This window comes from Cervus canadensis, chromosome 3 (genome assembly GCF_019320065.1).
Source record: "Cervus canadensis isolate Bull #8, Minnesota chromosome 3, ASM1932006v1, whole genome shotgun sequence".
NCBI lineage: Eukaryota > Metazoa > Chordata > Mammalia > Artiodactyla > Cervidae > Cervus > Cervus canadensis.
Window position 1 is genome coordinate 97419581 of NC_057388.1, and position 26650 is coordinate 97446230.

Genomic DNA, 26650 nt, shown 5'->3' on the forward strand with positions numbered 1-26650 from the left:
CTGGGGGTTGGGTTCCAGCCTGCTTTAAACCATTAGTGTGATGACTTTTATAATGGTGGTGAATAGTTCTTATTATTTCCCAAAGGATAACTTTGAGGACATTGTCTATATTTTCCCATTCATTCCTTTACATAATTAAGAAGCAAGGTAATACAGTTTTGAGAACCTTTTTTTGTTTTTTAAAGATAGTCATAAAATCTCAGAGTTGGAAAAAAGACTTAACAGTTACCTGATGTTCGAATTCTTTATTTGGGTACCCCAAAGAAGTAGTTGTCTAAACAGTATTTGAATCTCTCAGTTACCTGGAAACTCAAGTAACTGCGAAGAAAGCTTGTCCATCTTTTGAAAACTCTAAGCATTAGAATGTATTATGTTAAGAGGACCAAAGTCTGACTCTGGAGTTCCTTGGGGCCATAATACAATCCACATCTGTTTCATATTAAAAAGTTCAGTTGACTTTTCACATCTTAATTCTCCAGTTTAGTTACATCTGTTCTCTGGCTATTTTGCATAGCTTTGTTTTGAGACACTGATTTATTCATATCACTTTTGAAATGTGTTAGCACACAGAATGTGTGTTTTGGAAGAGAGGGACTTGCTTTTAAACCAGCCTTCAGTAAGAGTGATCTCACTTGCTCATATTATATCCTATAAATTACTATTGTATCACTTAAATTGATCTCAGTCATGCCACCCTGTAACCCTTACTCTGGACTAGCAAGTTTTTTAATTTGTCTTATCTTTTTCTTATACTTAGTTATTTATAAATTTGATTTTTTGGTGTAACTGTGAAGGTGAAAATAGTAGTCACTTAGTCATGTCCCACTCTTTGTGACCCCGTGGATTGTATGTAGCCCGCCAGGCTCCTCTCTGTCCATGGAATTCTCCAGGCAAGAATACTGGAGTGGGTTGCTATTTCCTTCTCCAGGGGATTTTCCTGACCGAGGAGTTGAACCTGGGTCTTCTGCATTGGAGGCAGATTCTTTACCATCTGAGCTACCAGAGAAGTCCTTTAGAACTTTGTACTTATTTCTTTATATTAAATTTAATCTGATATATCAGTATTTTTTAATCTTAATCCAGTGAATTCACTATCCTTTTTAGCTTGGGATATTGCACAGAATTGTTGATCATATCCTTCTATATGTCTAGGTGGTTGCAAAAATGTTAAATAGGCAGAGTCATTTTTAGATAGTATATACAGAGGTAAGACCCAGACCTTTGTGCTATAGATATGTTAGTCCTGTTCCCTGCTACTAGAAACTTCCCTCTTGAGTAACACTTGTTTATATTTTCTTAAAGATCTGCTTCTAAATCTGTAAAACTGAAAGACTCTTTTCTTAGCTTTCCCTAAGGTTAGTCTGCTTCCTCCCACTTTTTAGATCCAGTTGGAATGTAGCCTCATCAGAAAGGGCTTCTCTGACAATCTTATCCCAAGTAGCTTCCCCTAGTAAATAGGAGTGTTACTATTTTGCTGGATCACTTAACGTTGTTCAGAGATACAAATACGGTTTATTATTTGCTTCTCTTCTAGAATGTCAGCTCTGTGAGGTCGGAGACTATATCTTTGTCGTTTAGTGCTATGTCCCTTGCACCTAATATAGTGCTTGGCACAAGTTGGGTACTCAGTTGAAGGAATGACTTTACTGCTGCAATGTTGTTTTGTAGTTTTACTTTATATATAGTTTGTGTAATATATACAAAAGGAACATTTAGCTTTTTGAATTACTGTATTCCCTTTTACACCCTTATAGAGATTCTGTGACATTCCAATGATGGGATAGCATAAGTCCAATTGGAAAATCTGCTGTGCTCTGATCACTTTTAATCACATCTAATTATCTTTACAGCAAGCCCATTTTTTTTTACACAATGTGCTTCTAAAAGGATTTCATGAAATATCTTATCAGTTGCCCAGATACATGTAAAAATGAACATATTTTTAGAAATTTTTGTCTCATGTGAGGAAAGCTTCGAATTGGGTGAAAAAGTGAAAGTGTTAGCCCCCAGTCCTGTTGGACTCTCTGACCCTGTGGACTGTAGCCCTCCAGGCTCCTCTGTCCCTGGAGTTTTCTAGTCAAGAATACTGGAATGGATAGCCATTCTCTTCTCAGGGGATCTTCCCAACTTAGGGATTGAACCTGGGTCTCCCATATTGCAGGCACGTTCTTTACCGTCTGAGCCACCAGGAAAGGTAAACAATGTCGAATTGGAATTCCATAGAAGGTTTCTACTAGATCCCTTATTGAAATAAATACCTACTTGGTATAAATAAATACCAAGTAGGTATTTATTTTCCTGCATATGCTAATCATAGTGGGGCTAGATACTTATTCTTTGCCAAATTGTTATGGGTTTTAATAAATTACCTCTTTACTAGTTCATCTGGAGTCTTGTCTGGAATCCATATCAAGATTACCAGTCTGTTGTTTGAGGACTCCATCTTTATTTGAAAATTAGAATGTTACTCATAGAGTACTGACTATAATTCAGCAGTTTGGTTTACACATTCTGCTAGTTTGATTTTAAATTTATCTTTTTTTGTGATAAACAACCAAGTGAAATATGTTTTGAGATAGAAGTGAGAAGCTTTTTTCAGTTTCTGACAGGCTTTTCCTTTTCTATTTGTTCTTAAGTACAAAAGTAATCATGATTCTCATCTGTTGGTAGATAGAATTCATGTGGGTTTTTTTGGGCACCAAGTTTTATAGCTGTCTGTGAAATTTTGCATGATTTGAAAATCCATAAATAAAGAAGCATCTGTATGACTCAGTAATTATTCTGAAGAGAACTGTGATTATTAATTAATTTTTGAAAAAAGTATTTTCTGTTTTAATAATATGTGTCTTTTTTCCTCCTCCAGAGAATGGATCTTGGAGAATGTCTGAAAGTCCATGACCTGGCTTTAAGAGCAGATTATGAAATCGCATCCAAAGAACAAGATTTTTTCTTTGAACTTGATGTATGTCATTTTGTTTTAACAAGTTAGATTACCTTTTGCAGTATAATATTTTGAATATAGATTGATATTTCTTAGTGGATAAGCCTCTTAGCAAAATGATCTTTTTGTGGTTAATACAAAGGGTGGTTTAAGGGAAGTCTGCAAAGAGTCGGGCACACAACCGAGCGACTAACACACACAACACACACATGAAGGGTAGTACTAAACTTAGTAAGATTATGTGCTTTCTTAACTAATGATAATTTTGAAAAATATGAGATGAAAGCATGTGAAAGTTGTATAATTCATATATTGATTTGAAAATTAAGGATATTCTTCCCAATTAGGTATTTGTGATTAAGAAAATACCATCTTAAATGTAAACAGCTAATTTCTAGTGTATATAAAACCCTTTAATACTTAACTGAATTTTTATATTCATACTTTTTTTGTATCTATAAATATACATATAAAGAGAGGGAAGATATTAAGGACAGTGTTTTTTTTAATGTGTGTAAGAGAAGAAATATTAGAGGAAATAGAAGATGCTATATAGGTATCTAAAAGGCTCAAACTCTTCATTCTTTTTATACAAACATGAGAGTAGTTGGGAGTTTTTTTTTTTTAAAGTAGGAAACATATCAATCAGCATTACATAAAACATACTGATGACCATAAACCTTATGGTATATATATATATATTTTTTTTTCTTATGGTATATTTTATCAGTGAGGTAATAGATGGTTTATTTGGTTTGGGAGAAAAGTAGTAAATAGCCACCACCCCACCCCCACCCCATTTACTTCTCTGAACTTCCAAGAATTTCTGCTAATGGAAATGAAGTCATCTATGTAAACGTAATTTTAATATGGGGCTGGAGCAGTTGGGGAAATGCTTTAAGTGAATTTGTTATGATTTAACGTACACTGGGCATAAAATACTGCAGAAATTCACCAACATCTAGATGTAAGGGTGTGGGGTTTTCAGTCTTTTTCTGTTATGGTAAGTAATAATGCATTGTGTTTATATATAGCCAGGTATCTACCGAATAAATTCCTAGAATTAGAATAACTGAGTCAAAGAGCAGTTTTGCCAGGTCGCTCTCCATGAGAATGATCAATTTATACTCCCACAAGTATGTTTGAAACTGTTTCCCATATGCCACATAGTGTGTTGGTCATGATTTCCTTGCAGCTTTAATAAATGAAATGGAATATAAGTATAATTTTAATTTGCATTTCTTATTATAAGTAAGTTTGAAATTTTCTCATGTATTTAGGATCTATTTATATGTCCTTTTCAGTGAACTTTCAGTGTACATTTTGTGTGTGTGTGGGGGGGTGCTATTTACTAATCTTGGATGTTAGTGGGTTTTGTTGTTGTTGTTTTAATTTTTGCTATGTGGCATATGGGATCTTAGCTCCCCAACTGGGGATCAAACTCACACCCCCTGTAGTGGAAGCAGGGAGTCTTAGCCACCAGACCACCAGGAAAGTCCTGGATGTTAGTATTTTTCTACTTGATTTGTACTAAATAGCACCTTATAAATGTGATGAAAATTAGTCCCTTGTCTCAGATAATATGCTGTGGTTTTTTTCTATTTCTTTTTTGGGAGTTGTGAGTTAGCAGAATATTTGTGTAGTTTATTAATTGTTAAAAATCTGTTAAATTAAGTCAGAAGGCCTTCCCTGTCCTGCTGTGATAAGAATTCTATTTCATGATTTCTTCTGGTATATTTATGGCTTTGTTTTATGTATTTGAACCTGTGATTAAATTTATTCTGTTACAAGGAATTGAGGTATAGATCTCACTTTCTACATAGCTGCTTAGTTGACCCAACACTACTTATTGATTAGTTCCATCTTTTTTTAAAAGATAAAATTTAAGTTAATTAGAGTTAAATAACTATTTCTTTTTCATCGCAGATAAAAGGTTTTACATTTTCATGAAATGCATGGGTTAAATAACCATTTTTAGAATTTTATATGTGTCTAATAAATTTATTTAAACATTGGAGTTTTGAATTAGCTGTATTTCTACACAGTAAGATATGAAAGTCTAAGTTGGTTGGGTTGGGAATACATCTTTAAAGTTTAGTTTTATGTGAACTGTTATTTATTTATAGACATATTAACATATGCCTGATAAAGTCTATGTAAATACTGATGTAGATTTTTACAAAATTCTCAGTGGTTTATTCTTTGAGAAAAGAGCAAGTGTTCCTGATTGTAACATTTTCATTGTGAAAAATTTGAAGAACACAGAAAAACAGATTACTAAAAATTATCCATATATTCAGAAATTGTTAATATTTAATGTATGCGCGTCCATTTTTCTAATGCTTTTTTATTTTACAAAATTGGGCTCTTGCTGCGTATAACATTTTGTAACTTTATTTACAAATGAAGCATGAACATTTTCTTAGGTCCTTACATGTTCTACTAACACCTTTTTTAAATGACTGAAGATTATATTTCTACATGTTACCTGGATATTTCCCCATTTAACACTGTGAAGAACATCTTTGAATATTAATTTCTCCATATACCTCTGATTACTTTCTTAAAATGGATTTCTAGAAGTAAAAGTTACTAAATCAGGGCATATTGTTAAGGCTTTTGATAAAGATTACCATATTGCCTTTTGATTGAGGCTGCACTGGTTGGTGATTCCTCTAGCAAAGTATGAGAGTGGCAGTTTCCTTACAGCCTTACATTTTCTGGGAATTTTTATGTTTGTTCTTTTGTAGACTTGATAGATGATGATAGTGGTTTGCAGTTTGTAGTTGAACTCACTTTTATTTTTTTTATTCCCATAATAGCATTTTAAATAATAAAGTACAATTTTTGAGTAAAGATATTTATGGATACAGTTGATTTTTCTTACAGTAATCGTCTTCATTAAACTTTGTAGGCTATGGATCATCTGCAGTCATTCATTGCAGATTGTGATCGAAGAACAGAAGTGGCTAAGAAAAGATTAGCAGAAACTCAAGAAGAAATTAGTGCTGAAGTTGCAGCGAAGGTAAGATGTTCAATTATTTCATTAACACAAAGTAGTTTTTCCTTACTATACTTTGAGGTATACTTTTTATAACTTTTTATTTTTTAATAATTATATTTATAGGAGATTGCAGAGACCTATGTAGAAATTTTGTATACTCTTCCTCTAGTCCTCCCCTATGTTAACATCTTACACAATTATAGTGTCAAAGTCATGAAGTTGATACTGGGCCAGTCCTTAATTTTATTCACATTTCATTAGTTGTGCATGTGTGTGTAGCTGTATGCAATTTCAACACGTGTGTAACGGGTAACTACCACTGTAATTGAGTTACTTAACTGTAGCATCACTACAATACTCCGTCATGTTACTCCTTTATAGCCACACTCATTCCTCTGCTTCTCTTGCCCTTGGCCACCACTAACCTATTTTCCATCTCTGTAATTATGTTATTTCATTGAATATTGCATAAATGGCATCATGCAGGTTGTACCCTTTTGAGATTGGCTTTTTACAGTCAGTACAACTTCCTTCAGTTTCATACAAGTTGTTGTGTGTATCAGTAGCTCATTCTTAGGCAAAAATGTTTTGTTGTGAACTTCTGCATAAAGTAGAAAAAAAGTACAGTGAATCCCAATGAATTCAAAGGCATCAGTCTTCTGCTGTTTTATTATTTGAAAAGCAGATTGTAGATGTCATATCATTTCACCTTTAAAATATAACCACAAAATTACATTCATAAAGGTAACAAATTTTTAATATTATCTAATACTCAGAATGAGTTCATTTTCCTGTGTAGAGTTGGTGTGTTGAATCAGAGTTCAGAAGTCCACATGTTGACTTTTGCTGATTTGATGACTTCACTGCTTTATAATGTTGTGTACCATTCAGTGTAGTCTGGCACATTTTACGAAAATGCAGAATGGAGACAAAGTTACCCAATAGAGTTTAGGTGACATCATTAAATGTAGTGCTTAGATATGTGTGTACAAAGTGACATGGATCCCTTGTCTGAGGAGAGGATTATGTATAACCAACTTTGTCTGGAAGGTTTTCTTAATATGGGGACTGTAAAAGATAGGTGTCCTAAAGTACAAGGGATTTCATATGTCATGGTAGGAAGAGATCCATGGCGGTTGGCTAGACCCCAGCTGTATTGGCTTATAAAGCTTTGTATTAGTTATCCATCACTATAAAAATGCTGTCTTAACAGGTTATCTCAAAACTTAAAACATTAAGAATTTATTTAGCTCATGAGTCTGTAATCAGTTACTTAGGCTGTAATTGACTAGACAGTTACTCCTCTAAGCTGGGCTCACTCATGTCTTCCAGTCAGCTGGAGGCCAGAAGTCTGGCCTGGACGTATTCTCATGGTGGTAGCAGAGGTGCAGTAGTATCAAGCCCCGTCGTACCAGCAGTTTTAAGCCTTCCCTTCTGTCATATTTGCTACTATCCTGTTAACCAAAGCCAGTTAGTTACATGCCCAAAGTCAGAGTCAGCGTGTGATGGTGTTCACATAGCAGAGGGCACAGGTGCAGGGAGGGTGGAGAGCTTTGGTCACTAATGCAGTCTTTCTGTGGCAGATACTTGAGGAAGACACCATTTTGTTAAAGTAGGACAACAGTGATAATACAGTTGGGAATTTCTTTGAGGGACAAATATCTTGGATTGAGGGAAATTTAAGGAGTAAAGATTATTGGCACTCTACTTTGTTGGGACTGGGTGTCAATGTCAAATCAAAACCTTTTTTGCTAATTGGCCATACAGGCTGAATACTTATTTTGTAGCCAGAATAAAGACTGTCATGTGCCATTAAAACAATAGGAATGAACTAGATACCCATAACGGTGGTGATGAGGTGGTATATCAGAACCCAAGGAAAGAAATAACCCCAGTGGAAAGGGATGGACCACGGGAGAAAGGTGCCATGCTGGCATACTGAATATTAGTAATATGCCGCATGCATATACAAGGCACATTTTCTCATTTCTCACAACCTTTAGAGGTAGGTGTTATCCCTACTTCTCAGATGAGGAAGTAGATTCAGGTATGGTAATCTGGCCACAGTTACATAGCTGTTAATTGGTTTGGCCATAAACCAGATATGTTGGACTCTAAAGCCATATCTTCACTTTAGAGAATATCTGTCAATTCTTTTCTTTTACTCATATTTGAGCATAATATCTTAGGCATTGGAAATACAAAAATGGCATACAGAGTGATGTGATACAGATAAAAGTAATTGTCATAGAAGATACAGAGATGGCACAAAGCAGGGTATGGTGCACTCTGCTTAAGTGTCTTAAGTGAGGGTGGGGTGTGGCTATTGGTTGTCCACATAACAGACTGTTTAGTTGGATCTTAATAAATGGATAGACATACACGAGGCAGGTCAAGAAGATAATGGACGACATCCTAGCAAGAGAGAGCAGTATGTGGAAAGTCAGAGAGGAAGAAAACAACAGGGTAGGTTTGGGAAACACGTAACAGTAGATTTGTTGTCAAGTCAGAGAACAGAAAGAGATAGTTTCGAAAGGTACAGAGTGCCAGATTGTGGAAGAAAATGTATTTTATACTTGGAATACAATGCCAAAGCAGAGGTTAAAAAGCAATGGTTATATTGAGATCAGTTGTCTCCCTGAACTCACTAAAGTAAAGGCAGGCAGGCTCAAAATATTCTAATGTCCACCAGTTCATTTATGATAAAAGTATTAGTTTTATTGCCTTAGATAGCTTAAACATCTTTTCTGAGCACGTAGGAAATGTTCTGAACTTCGGTACATGCTGCTTTTTACTCATGATCTTCTTTTCTGTTTCTTTCTAGGCAGAACGTGTTCATGAGTTAAATGAAGAAATTGGTAAATTGTTGGCCAAGGTGGAGCAGCTAGGAGCTGAAGGAAATGTGGAGGAATCCCAGAAAGTAATGGATGAAGTGGAAAAAGCACGGGCAAAGAAAAGAGAAGCAGAGGTAGTTTATACTTACAGTTGACAGAGCCTCAGCATCTGTACTTGCAAAAGAACATACATTAGATCATAAACTACTTAAAGGAGGTTTAAACTAGTTTAAAAGCATACAGCTAGTTTGTGTCATGCCAGTGGGTTGTATATCAAAAGTAGTGGTTGTTCTGGAATTTAGAGTCATTGATCTGTTGAAATTTATAACTGGAAATTACCTAAACAACGTCTTTCATACACACAGACAGTATTGATATCCATGGTCACTGTGTTACCCTACCCCCTTCTCCATCCTCATGCAACTATTAGTACTCTCCCTTTTCTTCCATCCTCATTACAGTCTGCTAGCACACTGGAAGCCTCCTCTCATTCTTCCTCCACAGCACAGCTCAAAATCTGCTATCCTGCAGACAAAGTTCTATTTTTTTTTGCCCCTCCCCCCGATGTTTTTTAGAAAATCAAATACCTTCAAATAAGATGGTACTCTTCCCTTTGCCATAGTCTACATTGTTCTTAACTGTATCACACCTGGGTTTGATTTGTTGTTATTTCTGTAGCCTTTTGAGGCAGAAGCTTAGAGCATTCCTTTAGTTTATTTTATTGATTTATTTTTCATTTTTTTACTTTCACTGATGTATAGTTGATTTACAGTGTTGTGTTAATTTCTGGGCTTCCTGGGTGGTGCTAGTGATAAAGAACCGGCCTGCCAATGCAGGTTAGACCTAAGAGACACTGGTTTGATCCCTGGGTCGGGAAGATCCCCTGGAGGAGGGCATGGCAACCCACTCCAGGTATTCTTGCCTGGAGAATCCCTTGGACAGAGAGGAGCCTGGCAGGCTACCGTCCATGGGGTTGCAAAGAGTTGGACACAACTGAAGCAACTTAGCAGGCTCAGCAAAGTGACTCATTTATTACATATATATATATTTTTTTTTTCATTATATTTTATCATGGATTATTAAATATACATATAGTTCCTGTGCTATACAGTAGAACTTTGCTGTTCATCCATACTGTATATACTAGTTTGTGTCTGCTATTCCCAAGCTTCCAATCCTTCCCTCCTCCAACCCCCTTGGATCATTCTTATAAGCACAGCAGTAGCATCTCCCAGATTTTCATATGTTGTGTTTTTATTTCTATTCGTTTCTAAAGATTTGCTAATATTGCTTATGATTTCTTTTCTGACCTGTGGGTTTTAAGAGATATGTTTAGTTTTTATTTTTACTGATTTTAATTCTGTTGTGGTCAGAAAATATGTTGTAATTTCAGTTCTCTTAAATATGTCAGTACTTGTTTTGTGACCCTGCCTATGGCCTGTCTTAGTGAATGTTCCATTTGCACTTGAATGATACTCTGCCTTGTTAAATTAAGTGTTTTGTAAATGTCTTTGAGTCAAGATAGTTGATAGATTTTTTTCAACTCATCTATATCCTCTTGGTTTTCCTGCCTATTTATTCTACTATTAATATTTACTGAGAGGAGAGATTGAAGTCTATAATTGCGGATTTCTTTATGCTTTCCATTTAGTCACTTTTTGCTTCATATATTTCGGAGCTCTGTTACTAGCTTAATAGACATTTAAGGTTTATGTCTTTTGATTAATTTAACCCTTTGTTTTGAAATGTCCTTCTCTGTCCCTATTAATGTCCCTTGTTTTGAAATCTCCTTTGTCTGATGTTATTAAAGATTCTAGCTTTTTTTATAAGTTGAAGTTGTATACTATAAACTATAGAGAAACCACTGGAGCAGAAAAAGAAGTATAACTAATAGCTGACATAAAGTGGAATCCTAAAAAAGTACTTAGTCCAAAAGAAAGGCAGGAGAAAAGAAAGACACAACAGGTTAGACATACAGACAATAGATAGTGGGATGGCAGACTTAAACCCAGTGTATCAGTAACTACATTAGCTATAAATGGTCTCAATAGTCCAATTAAAAAGAGATCGTGAGACTAGATTTACAACAAAAAGAAATAAGACTTAACTGTGTACTAGCTGCAGGAAATCCACTCTGAATACAGAGATACAGATTAAAAGGTTCTAGGCTGGGAAAAGGTATACCAAGTAGCCATTCTAGGTAGTTTTAATTTCTTAATATTAGGATTTCTTTAAATGTAGTTAATGTCAGTCCGGAAAATAAACAGTTTGTGGTACCACCATGACCTCTAAGCCTAAAGCCTTTCATTTCTCCCTAAGTGGAAAGAGGAGGAATAATAAGGCACAAAAATTGAGTTGACCTGTCTTGTGCTTTCGGTTTTTCTTTTTAAAAATATTTTATTTTGAAATATTTTAAGAAAAGTTAAAATATCGGGTGAAGAATTCTCCTGTATCCTTTGCACAGACACTTCAAATGTTAACATATTACCGCATTAGCTTTATCATTCTCTTCCTACATCTCTCTATGTGTGTATGTGTGTGTGTATATTTGAACTGTTTGACAATAAGTTATAAAAATGATGCCTCTTTATCCCTAAGTACTTCGGTGTGTATTTCATAAAAACAAAGATATCTTACTATATAACCACAGTACAGTTGTCTGAATCACGGAATAATATTGTTACAATACTATTAATCTGAAGACTTTGTTTAGATTTTACCATTTGTCCCAATAATATTCATTTTCAGAAAAGAAAAAAAAATTTTTGTTTAAGATCCAGTCCAGGATCATGTATTGCATTTTAGTTGTTATGTCTCTCTAGTCTAATTTAATCTGGTACCTCAGTCTTTGTCTTACATGGTCTTGACCATTTTGAAAAGTATAGACCTGTTATTCTGTAAAATGTCCTTCACTTTGGATTTGCTCAGTATTTCTTTCCATTAGATTTTTGAGAGGAATACCATTGAAACAATGTCAGAGCCTATCAAAGGCATGTGTTAGTGGTTTGTTCACATGTATACCTGTATCTCCTCCCTCTAGAGCCGCCCTCCCACCCTGCCCCTTAGGTCACCACAGGACATGGTGGTGCTGGACAGCGGCTCTCCACTAGCTGTCTGTCTCGCACGTGGTAATATGTGGGTTTGTTGCTAAGTCGTGTTCCACTCTTACAACTCCATGGACTGTACACACCACGCTCCTCTGTCCATGGAATTTCCCAGGCACGAATACTGGACTGGGTTGCCATTTCCTTCTCTAGGGGATCTTTCTGACCCAGGAATCAAACCCGGGTCTCCTGCATTGGAGGTAGATTCTACCAACTGGAGCGAATAGGAAATCCCTAGTAATGGGAGAAATGTCTTATTTAGGAAGAAAATATTTGCAAATGAAGCAGCAGACAACGGATTAATCTCCAAAGTGACAAACAGCTCATGGAGTTCAATATAAAAAAAGAAAAAAATCAAAAGATGGGTGGAAGACCTAAATAGACATTTTTCCCATTGCTTTTTAAAAAAAAATTGGTATACAAAAACTGGGCCCAAAGTGGAGGCTGCGTTTTTTGTTTTGTTTTTTAAATTTCACTCAGTTATGTTTGGCTGCGTGTGGGCTTTCTCTAGTTATGGGAAATGGGGCTACTCTCTAGTTGTGGTGCAGTGACTGCTTTTGTTGCGGAGCACGGGCTCTAGAGTGCTGGCTCAATAGTTGTGTTATGTGGGATCTTCCCAGACCAGGGATTGAACCGGTGTCCTTTGCTTTGCAAGGCAGATTCTTAAAGAACCTCCTATAGATTTTCTCCAGCAGTGTCCACTTGTATTTCCTTAGCCAAAGCTATGTGGAAACTTGGATATGTCATGCTTTGAGCTGGGCATGCTGCTGCCTCAAACAGATCAGAATTCTGTCAGTATAAGGAAAAAGGATAGAGTGGATGCACAAATCCACTAATTTGTCATCTCCTTAATGAACTTAATATAAATAAAATGATGAGTCCAAGACCTCTTAATCTCAGTAAGGCACCTTTCATCTATGTCTTATAGAGCCCCTCTGTTTGAGGTGAAGTTTTCTCATTTGGAGGCCTTATCTGTATTTACATAGTGGGGAAAAGGATACGTGGGAGGAAGCTGTATGGAAGACATGCATTCCTTTTCTGCAAGCATGGGCGACTACCTCCTTGATTCTTCACTGATGTATATTTTTGGGGTTGCTGAATCTCATTTTTAACAAAAAAACAGAGAAAACAGAACATTGAGAAAACCTTTGAAGAAAGTTATATCGTGTTACTGTTATTGTAGTTCTTGGCAAAAGGTAATTTGAGGCTCTGATCTTTCATTTCTAGTGGAGAAGTCCTGAGGACAGAGTATGGGAGTAAGGGGGGAATCTATTTTGTGACAAAATAGCCATACTTTTGTATGTTCACTAGAAGCATTTTTTTATTTTTTTTTGGTGTGAACATAGTGAATTTTGTTTAATTGTGTGATTTGAATGCAGTTTATATGAACATGGTTTTTCTCTTTTGTTTAGGAAGTTTATCGGAATTCTATGCCAGCTTCCAGTTTCCAGCAGCAGAAACTTCGAGTCTGTGAAGTTTGCTCTGCCTATTTAGGTCTTCATGATAATGACAGACGACTGGCTGATCATTTTGGGGGTAAACTGCACCTGGGATTTATTGAAATAAGAGAGAAGCTTGAAGAATTAAAGGTACATTGGTAAATTAATATCCCTCACTTTGTCCAGTTATAGCCACTCATTTGTCTTTCTGTGTAGTATTTTTCTTTGATATTGAAGACTATTCTTAACTGTGAATGTGTTAATAATTCAGATTATAGGATTTTGTGTAGGATTGTAAATGAAAATAGCAGCTTGTTTAATGGATGTCTGATAAACTTTAAAAATCTTCTTATTCTTGGTGGAGATAACATTTTGTCTTGGACATTATATTGAATCAGGTAGGAATCTTGCAAGCTGGGTTATAAAATCATACGAGCCCCCTTAAATTTCCAATGATATTGTCTTTTTTAAAAAAAAACCTGGTAATAATGTTAATATAACATTTAAGGGAAGATTAAAAAAGTGATCCAATATTTATTTAAAATATTTTGCAGTTCACTAAGTAGCAGACTTTAGAACCTCTAGTTTTATGCTTCTGCTCCTACTTCAGAACTTAGAAACCTATTTTTTTAAATGGACAGTCTGTGTCATTTAAATATACAGACTGATGTGAGAAAGGCAACACAACTCTTGTCTGCCGAATTCTTCTGAGAAGATAAGTTAGCAAAGACAGAAAAGGATATTTCTAAACCATTGAAAGTAAGCACAGTCAATGGATAGAACCAATTTACATTTCAACAGTCTGATGTGGCTAGTTGTTTTTGTCTTTTTTTAATTAGCACTGTCGCATTTTGTCATGAATTGAGGACTATCTCAAAGATGGCAAACACCAGTAGTGACTTTTTGTGTAGTTATCACTGAAATTAACCTACCATCCATGGCTGGGCATTTAAAATAATGTAGAATCAGAATCTGGAGAAGGCAATGGCAACCCACTCCAGTACTCTTGCCTGGAAAATCCAGTGGACAGAGGAGCCTTGTAGGCTGCAGTCCATGGGGTCGCTAAGAATGAGACATGACTGAGCGACTTCACTTTCACTTTTCACTTTCATGCATTGGAGAAGGAAATGGCAAGCCACTCCAGTGTTCTTGCCTGGAGAATCCCAGGGATGGGGGAGCCTGGTGGGCTGCCATCTATGGGGTCGCACAGAGTCGGATGCGACTGAAGTGACTTAGCAGCAGCAGAATCAGAATCACCTAGGGATGTCTCCATATTTTTAGTTTATTGTGAGCTCTTGTCAGTATTCTGAGTAGCTTAGATGATCTTGGGTAAGTTTTTTGAAATTATAAAATGAGTGTCACCATAGCAAATAATTCATTGGGCTCAAAGATAAAAATGGTACCTGATTGGGTACCAAATACAGACCTGGCAGCAGAACTGTTGAGAGTTTCACTGGTGTTTTTAAAAGCAGTAGCATCAGGATTGTAACCAGACGTCAGCAAGACATTTCTGTGTTGGAAAAAAGCATGGAAACAATGATTTATAATGATTGATTTTTAAAACCATTTTTAAAGAATTTAGAAGATACTAAGAGGAGAAAAATCTTATAAAAGTGATTTTGAAATATCATTAAGAAGTCATGGAGAAATACGAAATTTTATATGAAAAAGAGGAAACATTTTAGATACCAGACTTGTAAGCTTAATGATTATACCTGACAAAACTTCACATTGAATTGGTATTAAAAAGTTTTGATATTAGATACGGTAAAGTTGAGGATAATGCTAAGAATGGGCCCGGTAAATAATGCTTCTCATTTAATATTATTGGAACTGTCATTGTGTTTTAAGAGAGTTGTAGCTGAGAAGCAGGAGAAAAGAAACCAGGAGCGCCTGAAGAGAAGAGAAGAAAGGGAGAGAGAAGAAAGGGAGAAGCTGAGGAGGTATGGCGTAATTACTGGAGTAGTCCAAGTACCTGAAGTGGGACATTCCTGGTTCTAAAAAAGATGTGATGGTGTATAAGATTTTAGACATCAATAAATCTGGACTTGGGAAATTTCTGTTTACTCTTAAAAATGTTACCATATGAAACAGTGTTTATTGAAGTATATTAATTAATGACTGTTTAAGTCCAGGAGATTTCCTTCAAAATGTAGGGAAGAGGGAGTCGAGAGCCCCTCACATCTTTATGTTTAGAAGATTTATAACAAGGCCGGTTTCTAGCCCTTTGATTATCATAATAGGCTCACTTTGTGCCAGACTGGCACAGAACTATTTTATGGTACATACTTGTTGATAGAAGGTCTGGGTGTGTTGGTTTTTTATCTGTTTCACTGAGGATTTTACATGCTACTTTGATTCTGTATTTCTTCAATTTAGAAGCTATAAACTGTTAAAACTTTCATTAATTTAATAATAGCTAAATATGCACAGTTCTTTTTATATTGGTATATTAGCTGATAAAATCAGGATTCTTCATAATTAGAACCTGTGCATGTTCTGGATCATTGTTACCCATTGGCAGCAAGTTGTGTGATAAAATGTTTAAAAACTTCAACAATTTTCAGATGGAGGGATGTGCCAGAAAAGACTTACCTGTCATTCTAACTTACAGTGTTTCCTTAATGGTGTTATATTTCTCTGAAATTTAAATAGCTTCTCTTCAGTAGATGTCCTTAAGTTAATTAAAACCCTTGATAATATGTGACTTGGCTATGTCCACTTCCTCCAAACTTTGAGCATGTTACATGCAATCTATTTCAAGACACTTAAACTGACTTCATCTTTGTTACATGGCTTTTAACAGGTAATCTTTTTGCACTGTGATGACAAAAATTAAACAAAGCTGTATATGGACATGTTCCTGTTTAGAGGAAGTGCTTTTATTCTTCCATCGATATATTTTCTTCATTTACTAGTAAATTTTACCTCAGAGCTTAATCTCTGTTCTCTTTTGTGTATACTAAGTTTTCATGGAAATAGCGCCCAGTATTGTAATATTTAAGGTAATATAAATGGAATTTGAATCTCAGTTTAAGTTAAAATTCAACAGAATATACTGCCACTAATATAAATTATACATCTGAGATGATAGCCAAATAAGAAAAAGAATTTTTGCAGAACTACATTTTCACATCTGTCAGAGATGAAAGTACATCACAGCTTCCTCTTTTAATGCCATATTTCTTTTAATATTGGTTATGAAATGTTAACACTTTCAGAAATGTTTAAAAAAATTTTTTTAACTATATGTGAACTTGAAGGACCCTAAGTATGGAAGATGAGGAAACTACTAGTAAGTATAAAATTATACACAAAATGGGGTTCCAACTGTGGTGTTGAAAGGATAATGATAAAAATTATCACTTTACTGGATGCTTACTGTGTTCCAGCTACTGTGCTAATAAGACTTCCTATATTAATTTATCTATTATTTGAAAGCCCCCTGTGAATTTTTTTATTACTATTTCTCTTTTTCAAATGGCAAACTAAGCTGTGGGAAGATATATAATCTGCCCAGGCCCCACAGATAGTGAGTGGTGGAAACAGTTATGACTTATATGAGGCTCGGTCCACATTCATGTTTCAACCAAGCTATATACACGCCACCAAAAAAAACCCTTTGACTTCCTGGTAACCATAATATTTACTCTTACTATCTGTTGAGCTTTAATTGTGTGCTGGGCAACATGAGGAGTACTTTATATCAGAGAATTGTGTGTCATATTAAGAAACATTGTAAGATTGAATTGAGTGTTTTAGGGGTTATCGTATGAGGTGATAATTCCAGAGTATGTGTCCCTCAGAAGTTTTATTCTGTTCCCAGAGGGAAAGACGAAATGACAGATGTAAATAACAAAGAATTCTTTCCAGGTTGGGAGGTGGTTTTTGGAGAATTAGTGAATTGCATTGTGTTTTAAGTCTTCTAGGAGCATATTCTTAAGAGCCAGGTAGCCTAGGTAATGGGTATGCCAGAGTGGAAAAGTCTGTAAAGTTTGTGGTGCTTTTGGGGAATATTTGTGTATACACACATGTACCTTGTATTTATAAAGTTAACATAAAAATTAGAAATGAGAATGTAATTTTAATAGCACATGGTACCTTTTCTTCCTTATAGTTATTTTTCTAAAAATAGAATTCTTTTTTTAGGTCTCGATCACATAGCAAGAATCCTAAAAGGTAGGTATTATACAAGATAAGTGATGAAACTGTGTTTTTCGAGGGTAGTGAATGAGAATTTATTAGTACTCTTAATTCTTTTGTAGTGCATATTTGAGCAGTGTCATTTGAGAAGAAGTTGGTCAGAAGATACTCATGAGCTACAGTTTAGTTTTATCAGAGTAAATTATATACAGGGCCCTGAAGTGACAGAGAAAGCTAAAAATATTTCAGAATATTTCATTAAAATCTTGTTTAGAAGCTCAGAGTATACATGTGACAAGATTTATTTTTTAAAAATCAGTTTGGGTGGTACATCTAAGAAACACATTCTAAGAGGTTGTATCTGTTCAAAATACAAATAAATAGTTGGATATGTTTTGAATGAGGGAATCCATAGTGAGTTAATTAAGGGAAACAAAAATGTTTAGTTTGCACCCAAGCTAGACTTGGGCTTTATTACTTCTCCCTTTGTACAGGGATCACATAAAGCTTTAATGGGGCATTTCACATCCTTAGAAGAAAAAGAGGAGAAGACTTAATTTTGATCTTTGGCCCTAGTATTGGTGGACTTTTGAAGCTTTTTTCCCAAATTCTTCCATTGCTCTCACTCAAATCAGATCTTCTTTTTGAAACCTTCTATGTATTCTTGACTCTAAAGAATAAGAGCATTTGCTGTTAACGAAAGCAAAACCTTGTGTGTCTATTAAATGTCCCTTAGTACTTTTTAGTACTTTTTTTTAGTACTAAGTACTTTTTTTTGGTGGCGGGGAGAGGGTTCCTTTGTAGCTCAGTCGGTAAAGAATGCCTGCAGTGCAAGAGACCTGGGTTCGATCCCAGGGTCAGGAATTTCCCCTGGAGAAGGAAATGGCAACCCACTCCAGTATCCTTGCCTGGAAAATCCCATGGACAGAGGAGCCCGGTGGGCTGCAGTCCATGGGGTTGCAAAGAGTTGGGCACGACTGAGTGACTAACACTTACTTAGTACTTTTTAGCATCTTTCAGTGGTGTTTCTGCTTAAAACACTGAAAAACTAAGACATTAGTCAGGACCAGTTGTATCAGCTAATTTATATGGTGGCGAGTTTCTCAATCCAGGATGAGAAGTAGAAATATTAAATGATGATTTTTTAGTGATTGGTTACTGTAGGCTTGTCCCTTTATTGGAGAGAAATTTAAACCCTTTGTACACAGAACATCCTTAGACATTCAGGCTAGATGTTTAATTTCTACTACCCTAGTCCAAGCCACGTTTTACTTCACTATTTACAGTAACCTCTTAATGAGTCTCTTAATTTCTATTCATGTCCACGTCCCTTTTTGGCCTCAGTCTGTTTTTTACAAGAATAAAAAATGTATTCTTTAAAAAGTAGAATAAAGCAAATCAATTCTGTCTTCAAACATTCTAAAAGTATTCCATTTCACTCAGAGGAGAAGTTGAAATCCTCACCATGGTTTTAAGAGGAGTGATCAATCTGCCCTAGGAGAGTTACGGTTTATTTCTTGTCTCAGCACGTTTATTAATAGCTCCCTCTTTTCCTCTGTATAATTTAATACTGAAAGCATCCTGGTTTGAATGACAAGGTACTTGGTCATCCTGATATTACTTCCCCCTTGCTAATCTCATTACAGCCAGAAGGGTTTCTTTTGTTCTGTGAACTTTCTCCCCCTCAGGGCCTTTGCACCTGTGTTCTACCTGAAGCATTCTTCTCTGTGCTCCCTGATTAGCTGATTTCCTTAGTTCATTTCATCTTTGCTTAAATGCTATTTTATAAGAAAAACCTTTCCTGCCTATTCTGTATAAAAGAGGACTGTCTAATTTCACTCTCCTTTTTTACCCTTCTGCCATGTCCTTACTACCTGACCTATCTTTTATTTGCTGCCTACATGTCTGTGGAGGCCTCTTTCTGGAGTTTAAGCACCATGAGGTTAAGGACTTTGCTGTATGTGCCGCTCCATCTCCCTAGTACCTGGAACAGTGCAGTAGGCACTCAGGAAATGTTTTTACCAGACAGTTATTGTCAAGTAAAATGAAATATGCCTTGGGGAAATAATTTGTTACAATAGCTCAGAGTGAGTGATATAAGAAAATACCATTTGATAAAAACACATGGAATGGATTTTCTCTTTTCCCTGTGTTCTCAGAAATACTTAATTGTGGAAACACTATTCAGCTGCGATTGATACTAGATCCACAGTAGATGCCTTTCTTTCTAATGTTGATAATAAGCTGAATACTTTTAAACTGTAACAGAGTAGTCATTTGAAAATAAACCCAGTTTATAACTTACTGGAATAATGTGCTTTTGAACTTAGTGTAATCAGATTACGAGAAAATATTTCATTATTTACACACCATCTGATAAGTTTTACCTATTTAAGCTTGCAGGTTGATTTTTCAGTAAATTTTTAAGTTGTGCAACTGTCACAATCTAGGTTAGAACATTTCCATCACTCTTAACAATATTCATTTATTTCTTCCTCATTGTTTCCCAAGTGTTTTATATCCTCTATATATGTTGTCCCCACCCTGACCAAATACACAATACATAAGTTAGTTTTGTAACCCAATAGAGGCTACAGAAGTGTTTTTCCTTCTCTATATGCCTACATACTTGTTGTAAATATTATTTTTTTGCAGTTTAAAGTTCTCTAAAATGATTTACACATTTAATCTTTTTCTTCCCAATAAATTATGTACTGCTTGCATAGAGAACTGTCTTAACTGTTTTGATTACACTGACAAGACATATTGTGGGCATTTAAATTTATTTTGATATTCATATAACCTTTCCAATTCAGTGAGTTAAAACTTAACCCTAAACAATATTCTTTCTCATGTGTCTCCTCCCTTCTGTTCATGTACACCAGGTACATACTTTGTTTCTAAAGTATACTAAAAATCATAGTTAAATCCATAAAGCATATAGGTAATATAGTCCTTGGCATGTAGTAGTATTATAGATTGTTTCCTTCATTTAAAAGAATACTCCTGATGTAAATTTATACAACACTGACCTGAGAACTGTTTCTTCTTTCAAAATTCTAGTATGTAGTTATTTAATATACCAGCAGTTTATTTCAGTGTAGATTTAGCTGATTTGAATTAGTATTGGCATTAAGTAAGTTTCTCTGTAAAGAGTAGGCTTTAGTAATTGAGAAACTTAGTGCCAACTAAACTAAAAATTAAATATCTTTTCTAGATCCAGGTCCAGGGAGCATCGCAGACATCGCTCTCGCTCCATGTCACGAGAACGGAAAAGGAGAACTCGATCCAAATCCCGGGAGAAACGCCATCGCCACAGGTCCCGCTCCAGCAGCCGTAGTCGCAGCCGCAGCCACCAGAGAAGTGGGCACAGTTCTAGAGACAGGAGCAGAGAGCGATCGAGGAGGAGGTACTGAGGTCCATAGGAGGATATGGAACTACCTTTACAGTTTAGACTTGGAATACTAGTGGTTTGAACTTGCATCTGGTAATTTGTACACATTTGTGTGTGTGTGTATAACTTTTTTTTCCCCTGATTATATGGGTAGTTCAGAAAGAATATACTTATGAGCCAGAGTAAGAAATTGGAACCAATACGTGCAGAGGTTATTGCTTTTCTCTGGTTAGTGTGTCTTGGGGAAAAGTGCTTTATGGGCAAATAATTTTAGGTACCAGTACTGTGAGAGCTTCTCCAGTATGTATTGGCAAATTAGGAACTCTGAGAAGTCCTTTTGTTAAGAGTTGCTTGACTTACTGTTTTCTAAACTTCTTGGAGCTGGTGTACTTTTTCAGAGCAGATAAATTCAGTATATTCTTGTTTATTCTGCACTATAGGTATGCAGTGTTATATACAGATAGCTTGGCAGGGCAGGTTCAGAATTTTAAGGAAATTAGACATCACTGGCATAAAAATTCAAAACATGCAGGAAGGGCAGACCCAGGGTGAGGTGTGTTAAAGGACTGGAACGTCTAATCAGGACAAAGGATTAGAAGGTGATGGAGCCTTTGTACTCCTGGTCTGTGTAGACCAAGCTCCCCAAACTTCTCAGGTCCCATCATGGCCCTTAAGCCAGGTCATTTCTATGGAACAGAAACATTTTTTGAGTGCCTAGTATCTACTAATCTCAAGCTTTCTATGGATTATTACTCCACATAAAACCTGTGACAAATTTCTAACAGCTTTCTGCAGATTCCTTTTTTTATTTTTGGCGCCTTAGCTAGCCATTCCCTGAAACTGCTCACAGACTGAGTTGGATATGGTAGGCCCTTTTATTTATTTTTTATTTTCTTGCCTTGTTCCAAGTAGGTTCCCTCCCCCTCCTCCAGCTTTATTGAGGTGTAATTGACAAAGTTGTAAGATATTTAAAGTGTACATTGTGGTGATTTGCTATACATGTCCATTGTGAAAGGATTCCTCCCATCTAGTTAGTTAACACGTCCATCACCTCACATATATTTTTGCTGTTTTTGGTGAGAACATTTATGTTCTACTCTTAGAAAACCAAGTAGTTCTTCTACTGTACTAGGCCTAGTAAACATATATATATATATAAAAGGTAGTTCAGCAACTTAAACACAGGACTAATATTTTGACAGTAATGAGATTAACCTAAGTGCTAAGCTGGAATCAGAGTAAACAGTATGGGAGTTTAGTGCTAGTGCTCAGTCGCTCAGTCGTGTCCATCTCTGTGCGACCCCGTGGACTGTAGCCCGCCAGGCTCCTCTCTCCACGGGATTCTCCAGGCAAGAATACTGGAGTGGGGTGCCATTTCCTTCTCCAGGGGATCTTCCCAACCCAGGGATCAAACCTGCATCTCTTATAGCTCCTTTGTTGGCAGGCAGGTTCTTTACTGCTAGTGCCACCTGGGAGTTTAGATGAGGAAAATATCAGAGTAATTAAAAAAGATAGCTTCAGGGAGTAGCCTAAAGCCTAAATAGAGTAGGTATAATTTGAATAGATAAAACCAGGTAGGAAAGAGATATTTTAGATATTACAGGCACATGCAAAGAATGAGCTGGGAATTTGTGAATTTTTAAGGGACAGAGTTGTTCATAGTGTGCTTCTAGGTCACTTATATCATTAAAACTAGGCACACAGTATAGTGCCCAGAAAAACACATTTTAAAAAATTCTCCATGAATCTTACCTACACTGTAAATTTTAAGAATCATTTTGCTGTTTGGTAGAAGGTCTAGATAATTTCTCTTGTCACCTTGGCCCCCGTCATTGTTTTGGTATCTCTGCACTCTTTAAATGTTGTCATTGGTGGTGGCGATGGCGGGGTAGGCATGAAGTCTCCTTCTTCGGGGACCCAGTCCCTAATGTTTCCTGTGTTTATGAAGATAATATAGGAAATTTGACCACCATACTACCTGACATCCCTCATCCAATATTTTCAGCATATTGTTCATAAAGAGGATTGTTTTTGTAGAAGTATTTCTTTCCTCAGGAACACTTCTAATCTTGATACTCAGATTACTGTCTCAAAGCAGTATTTTGTTTTTTTGCTGAAAATGAGCAATTGCTGTTGAAATCTACTTGATATAAAAGAGAATATCAAGTTACTGCTGCATAGTAACAGTTTTAATTTCAAGGTAAAAATCCCAGCTAAAGGTCTTTAATAACTTGGCGTTCTTCTGCTTCAACTGTGAAGTACTGGTCTCAGTAGATTCTGCTTGCAGCCTTTCCTGGCAACAGCCACCCTTGGTAAACGAGGACCATGTGCATTTTTCTGCTGCCTGCTGTGTTCAGGTGCATACAGTGCAGACTTCAGAGTCAGACTACTTGGGTGAAAATGGCCTTGGCCGAATTATCTAATTACCCCTCCTGTCTTTCCTTATCTACTTAGTAGAAGAGTACCTGCTTCATCAGAATTACTGGTATACTGAGTAAAAACTGCTTTTGTACAGGACATTGTAACCTCTGGCGAAATATTAGTTGATACTCATCTCACAGTCTCTCGTCGTTTCTCTGGGACTCACCCGCAGTACCTGTCCTTACTCTTAGGCAGCATCTCAGTCTTCTCTCCTCATATTCCGTTCCTACAAAGACATGGGTGGGATGTGTGGAGTGTGATTTAACATCATTTTAAAATTAAGCTTATTAAAACCTGAATTCAGTAGAATGCTCAAAGTTGACATTTAATCTTTCAACCTTTCTGGTTTAATCTTTTTAAACGATATTTCTAAAGCTGCCTAGTATAGTAGTGTTTTTTTCCCTTGCCTTAGTTGAAAGTATTACTTAATCAGGCTTCAGATCCTAATTCTGAGCATGGGTTAAGTGAGATAATTATGTAAAAGTACCGTGTCACCTGTAAAGAACCAAATAAATGTGATATGTTCCTAATTTATTCTAGATGTTGAAGGTATAGAAGATTCCATATTAATTCTGATCCCCTAGTGTCTTTGGTTTTCCTTCTGATTGAATCTCTGGTATGAGCTTATATTTACCTTTCTTATTGGCTCGGTATGGGAATGGAAAGGTGGTATTAAGAAACAGTTTCGGTTAATCAAGATTTATTATAGTGTGATCACCTGTCTTTTATTCTGTTTTTTTCCTATTGGTTGAATGAGCTAACTCAGGAGGAATAAAGCAGAGTTTTAAAATAATCAGTGGTTACTTAAAGCCATATCATTGAGTAGTTCTCTTATCTAAGTTGAACATTGGCAAACTGTTGCCTGCAGGCCAAATCGGCCCATTGGCCCATTTTTATATAGCCAGGGAGCTATGGATGATGGTTTTTATATTGCTAAGGAGTTGACAAAAGGAAGAGGAAGAATATACCACACTTACATGACCTGTAACACCTAAAATCTTTACATCTCTGGCCAGACAGCAAAGAAAAATTGGTTCCTGACTCCTATCATAACTCAGTGCTTTCCATCTAATTTGGAATGTACATTCTGTTTTTAAAATGCTGGATAACATTTTTAAGGTATTATCTTGTATATTTTCATATTAAATACATTTGCTGTGAGCTGGAGAAGCTTTAGGGTTGCCTCTGAGATAATGAGACTGTCTTGGAAATCATTATTTTGGCTTATGGTTTTTTACCCTTAGCTCTTTGTTTTCACCCATCTCCTTAATTAGTACCCTTTCCAAATATAGTAGTGCTCTTTTCTGTCAGAAAACTGACTCCTCTTTCTTAGATGTATTCTGTGTATCTTCAACTAATCAGTACCTTAATATTTATCCAATTCTTTCATTTGGGTTTTGGGTTTCCCAACACATTTTGCTCCTCAAATTAATATTTTTCAGATCCTCAAAAGAAAGATTCAGAGACCAAGACTTAGCATCACGTGACAGAGACAGGAATTCAAGAGACAGATCACCTCGTGACAGAGATCGAAAAGATAAGAAGCGGTCCTATGAGAGCGCTAATGGCAGATCAGAAGACAGGAGGAGCTCTGAAGAGCGCGAAGCAGGGGAGATATAATTAGCTGTGTACATATCCTCAATCCTTAAGCTTCTTCTGGAGTTACATACTGTTGTTTAGTTTACAGCTGTTTGGGGTGACGCAGTGAGCAGTTCCAGACACCGATCAGCTAGGCTAGGTGTACAGCATCTAACTCAGTCTGTACTTGTTTTCTTTGATGAAGCCTAAAACTACATCCATAGTTTCTGGTGAACCTGTAATACACTTCTGAAAGTCCAGTTTTATATAATAAGACACAGATGTCTTTATTCTTTCTAGTAGGACTGATAGTGAATAAATTGTGTTACTTGCCTTGGGATTTTTTGAACATTTGTAAAATGCTGTCTTCCTCTCTAGTCCCAAACAACAGCGACTTTGGGAATTTCTTTTTAATCCTTCTTCCTTTGACTCTATACCCCTGACACTTCTACCCTCTAGTGGTAAGAGAAGGGGGTACAAGGAAGCAATATAACTTCTGTTCTAAGGTTCTATTCCCATTATTAATTACTAGCTGATTACAGTTCAGAACATTTATACTGGAATGTGTGCTGGAGAAATTTAAAATACGAGGAGTTTTGTTTGTCTAACGGTGCCTATTTTAGAGTTGGAAGTTGAACAGCTGTTGCATTACATACTTTGCTTTTTTATTGAAATTTTGAAATCAAACATGTCTTGATTTTTCTGTTCTTGAATAGCTACATTCAGGATGTTTTGAGATGGGGGGTGGGGGCAGGGACTTTCATAAGCACTTGTTTTATTTTGTGTGTGTGGAGTACAAAGATGACACCCTTATTGTGAAAAATAATAAAGTGAAAGAATCACCACCACCATCATTAAACTGTAACTTGTCTAGTAAATTGTCACTAGAGCTATTTGCTGTGGCCATTTCTATTCTGTTATTATAGTGCCTTACTGTGCAAGGCACCAAAGGAAATAAATATATACTTACAAAGATTCAAGATGAATTGTTGCTCCACCTGGGCCCTTGCTGACTATATTCGAGCTGCTTCAGGACTGTAACAGCCACTGTAGAGAAGGACCAGACCTGCAGAAGAAATTGGGTTTGTTTGTTTTGTTTTTCTTCACATTGAGCAAACCGAAATAAAAACATGGTGTAACCAGTGTAAAGAGACTAACAATTTCTGCGTTGAAAAGCTATATATCCACTCATGTTGAAACAGTAGTTAACCTTGTGATTCTAGAAAAGCTGAGAAATATATTAAGTAATATAAGGATCTGTGAGTATAACTAAGATCCTTTTAAGGATCACATCTCTCAGGTTCAGCTCTGGCACAGCTGAGAATCTTTGGAATCTTAATCTAGCACAATATGCTGTACTGATATTTTGGGGGAAGAAAGTTCTTTGTTTTTCCTATCCAAAAAAAAGCCGTTAACATCCATTATTCATTATACCTCAATTACTGGTATTCAGACTTCCCCCGGTATAAACAAGGCAATACAAAGTTGTTCTTTCTTTACCTGTTGTAATTTGAAAATGAAAAAAAGGTCTCACACTTCAGCAGTCAGGGAAGGCAGGAGAGGGCTGAGAAGAGAGGTTGGGTGGCAGAGGCTGACTCGGAGGGCCAGGCAGGGGACTGCCAGCGGAGTGAGTGGTGCTGGGGCCACAGCTGAGCAGGACTCGGGTGATGGGGGCAGCAGGTGGTCTGAACTTCAAGGTGGGCCTCCATGTTTTCCAGGTACCAGCAGAGACCAGGATGTTAGAGGTTTGGGGTCTACACCGAGGGTCAAACCAAACCGACAGCACAACAGG

At 36.3% G+C, this 26650-nt stretch overlaps 1 protein-coding gene across 5 annotated transcripts in view; it reads left to right on the forward strand.

Moving 5' to 3' along the window:
• LOC122438706 (putative RNA-binding protein Luc7-like 2) overlaps positions 1-26007 on the forward strand; it is a 54736-nt gene extending 28729 nt beyond the window's left edge. For all 5 annotated transcript variants that reach the window (XM_043463842.1, XM_043463843.1, XM_043463847.1 and 2 more), the window contains 8 exons: positions 2864-2962; positions 5856-5966; positions 8770-8913; positions 13296-13472; positions 15174-15265; positions 17472-17501; positions 20683-20874; positions 24723-26007. In XM_043463842.1, the coding sequence (XP_043319777.1) occupies positions 2864-2962; positions 5856-5966; positions 8770-8913; positions 13296-13472; positions 15174-15265; positions 17472-17501; positions 20683-20874; positions 24723-24900 (1023 nt within the window). In that variant the 3' untranslated portion in view covers positions 24901-26007. The remainder of the gene's footprint in view (positions 1-2863; positions 2963-5855; positions 5967-8769; positions 8914-13295; positions 13473-15173; positions 15266-17471; positions 17502-20682; positions 20875-24722) is intronic.
• Positions 26008-26650: the final 643 nt, after the last annotated feature.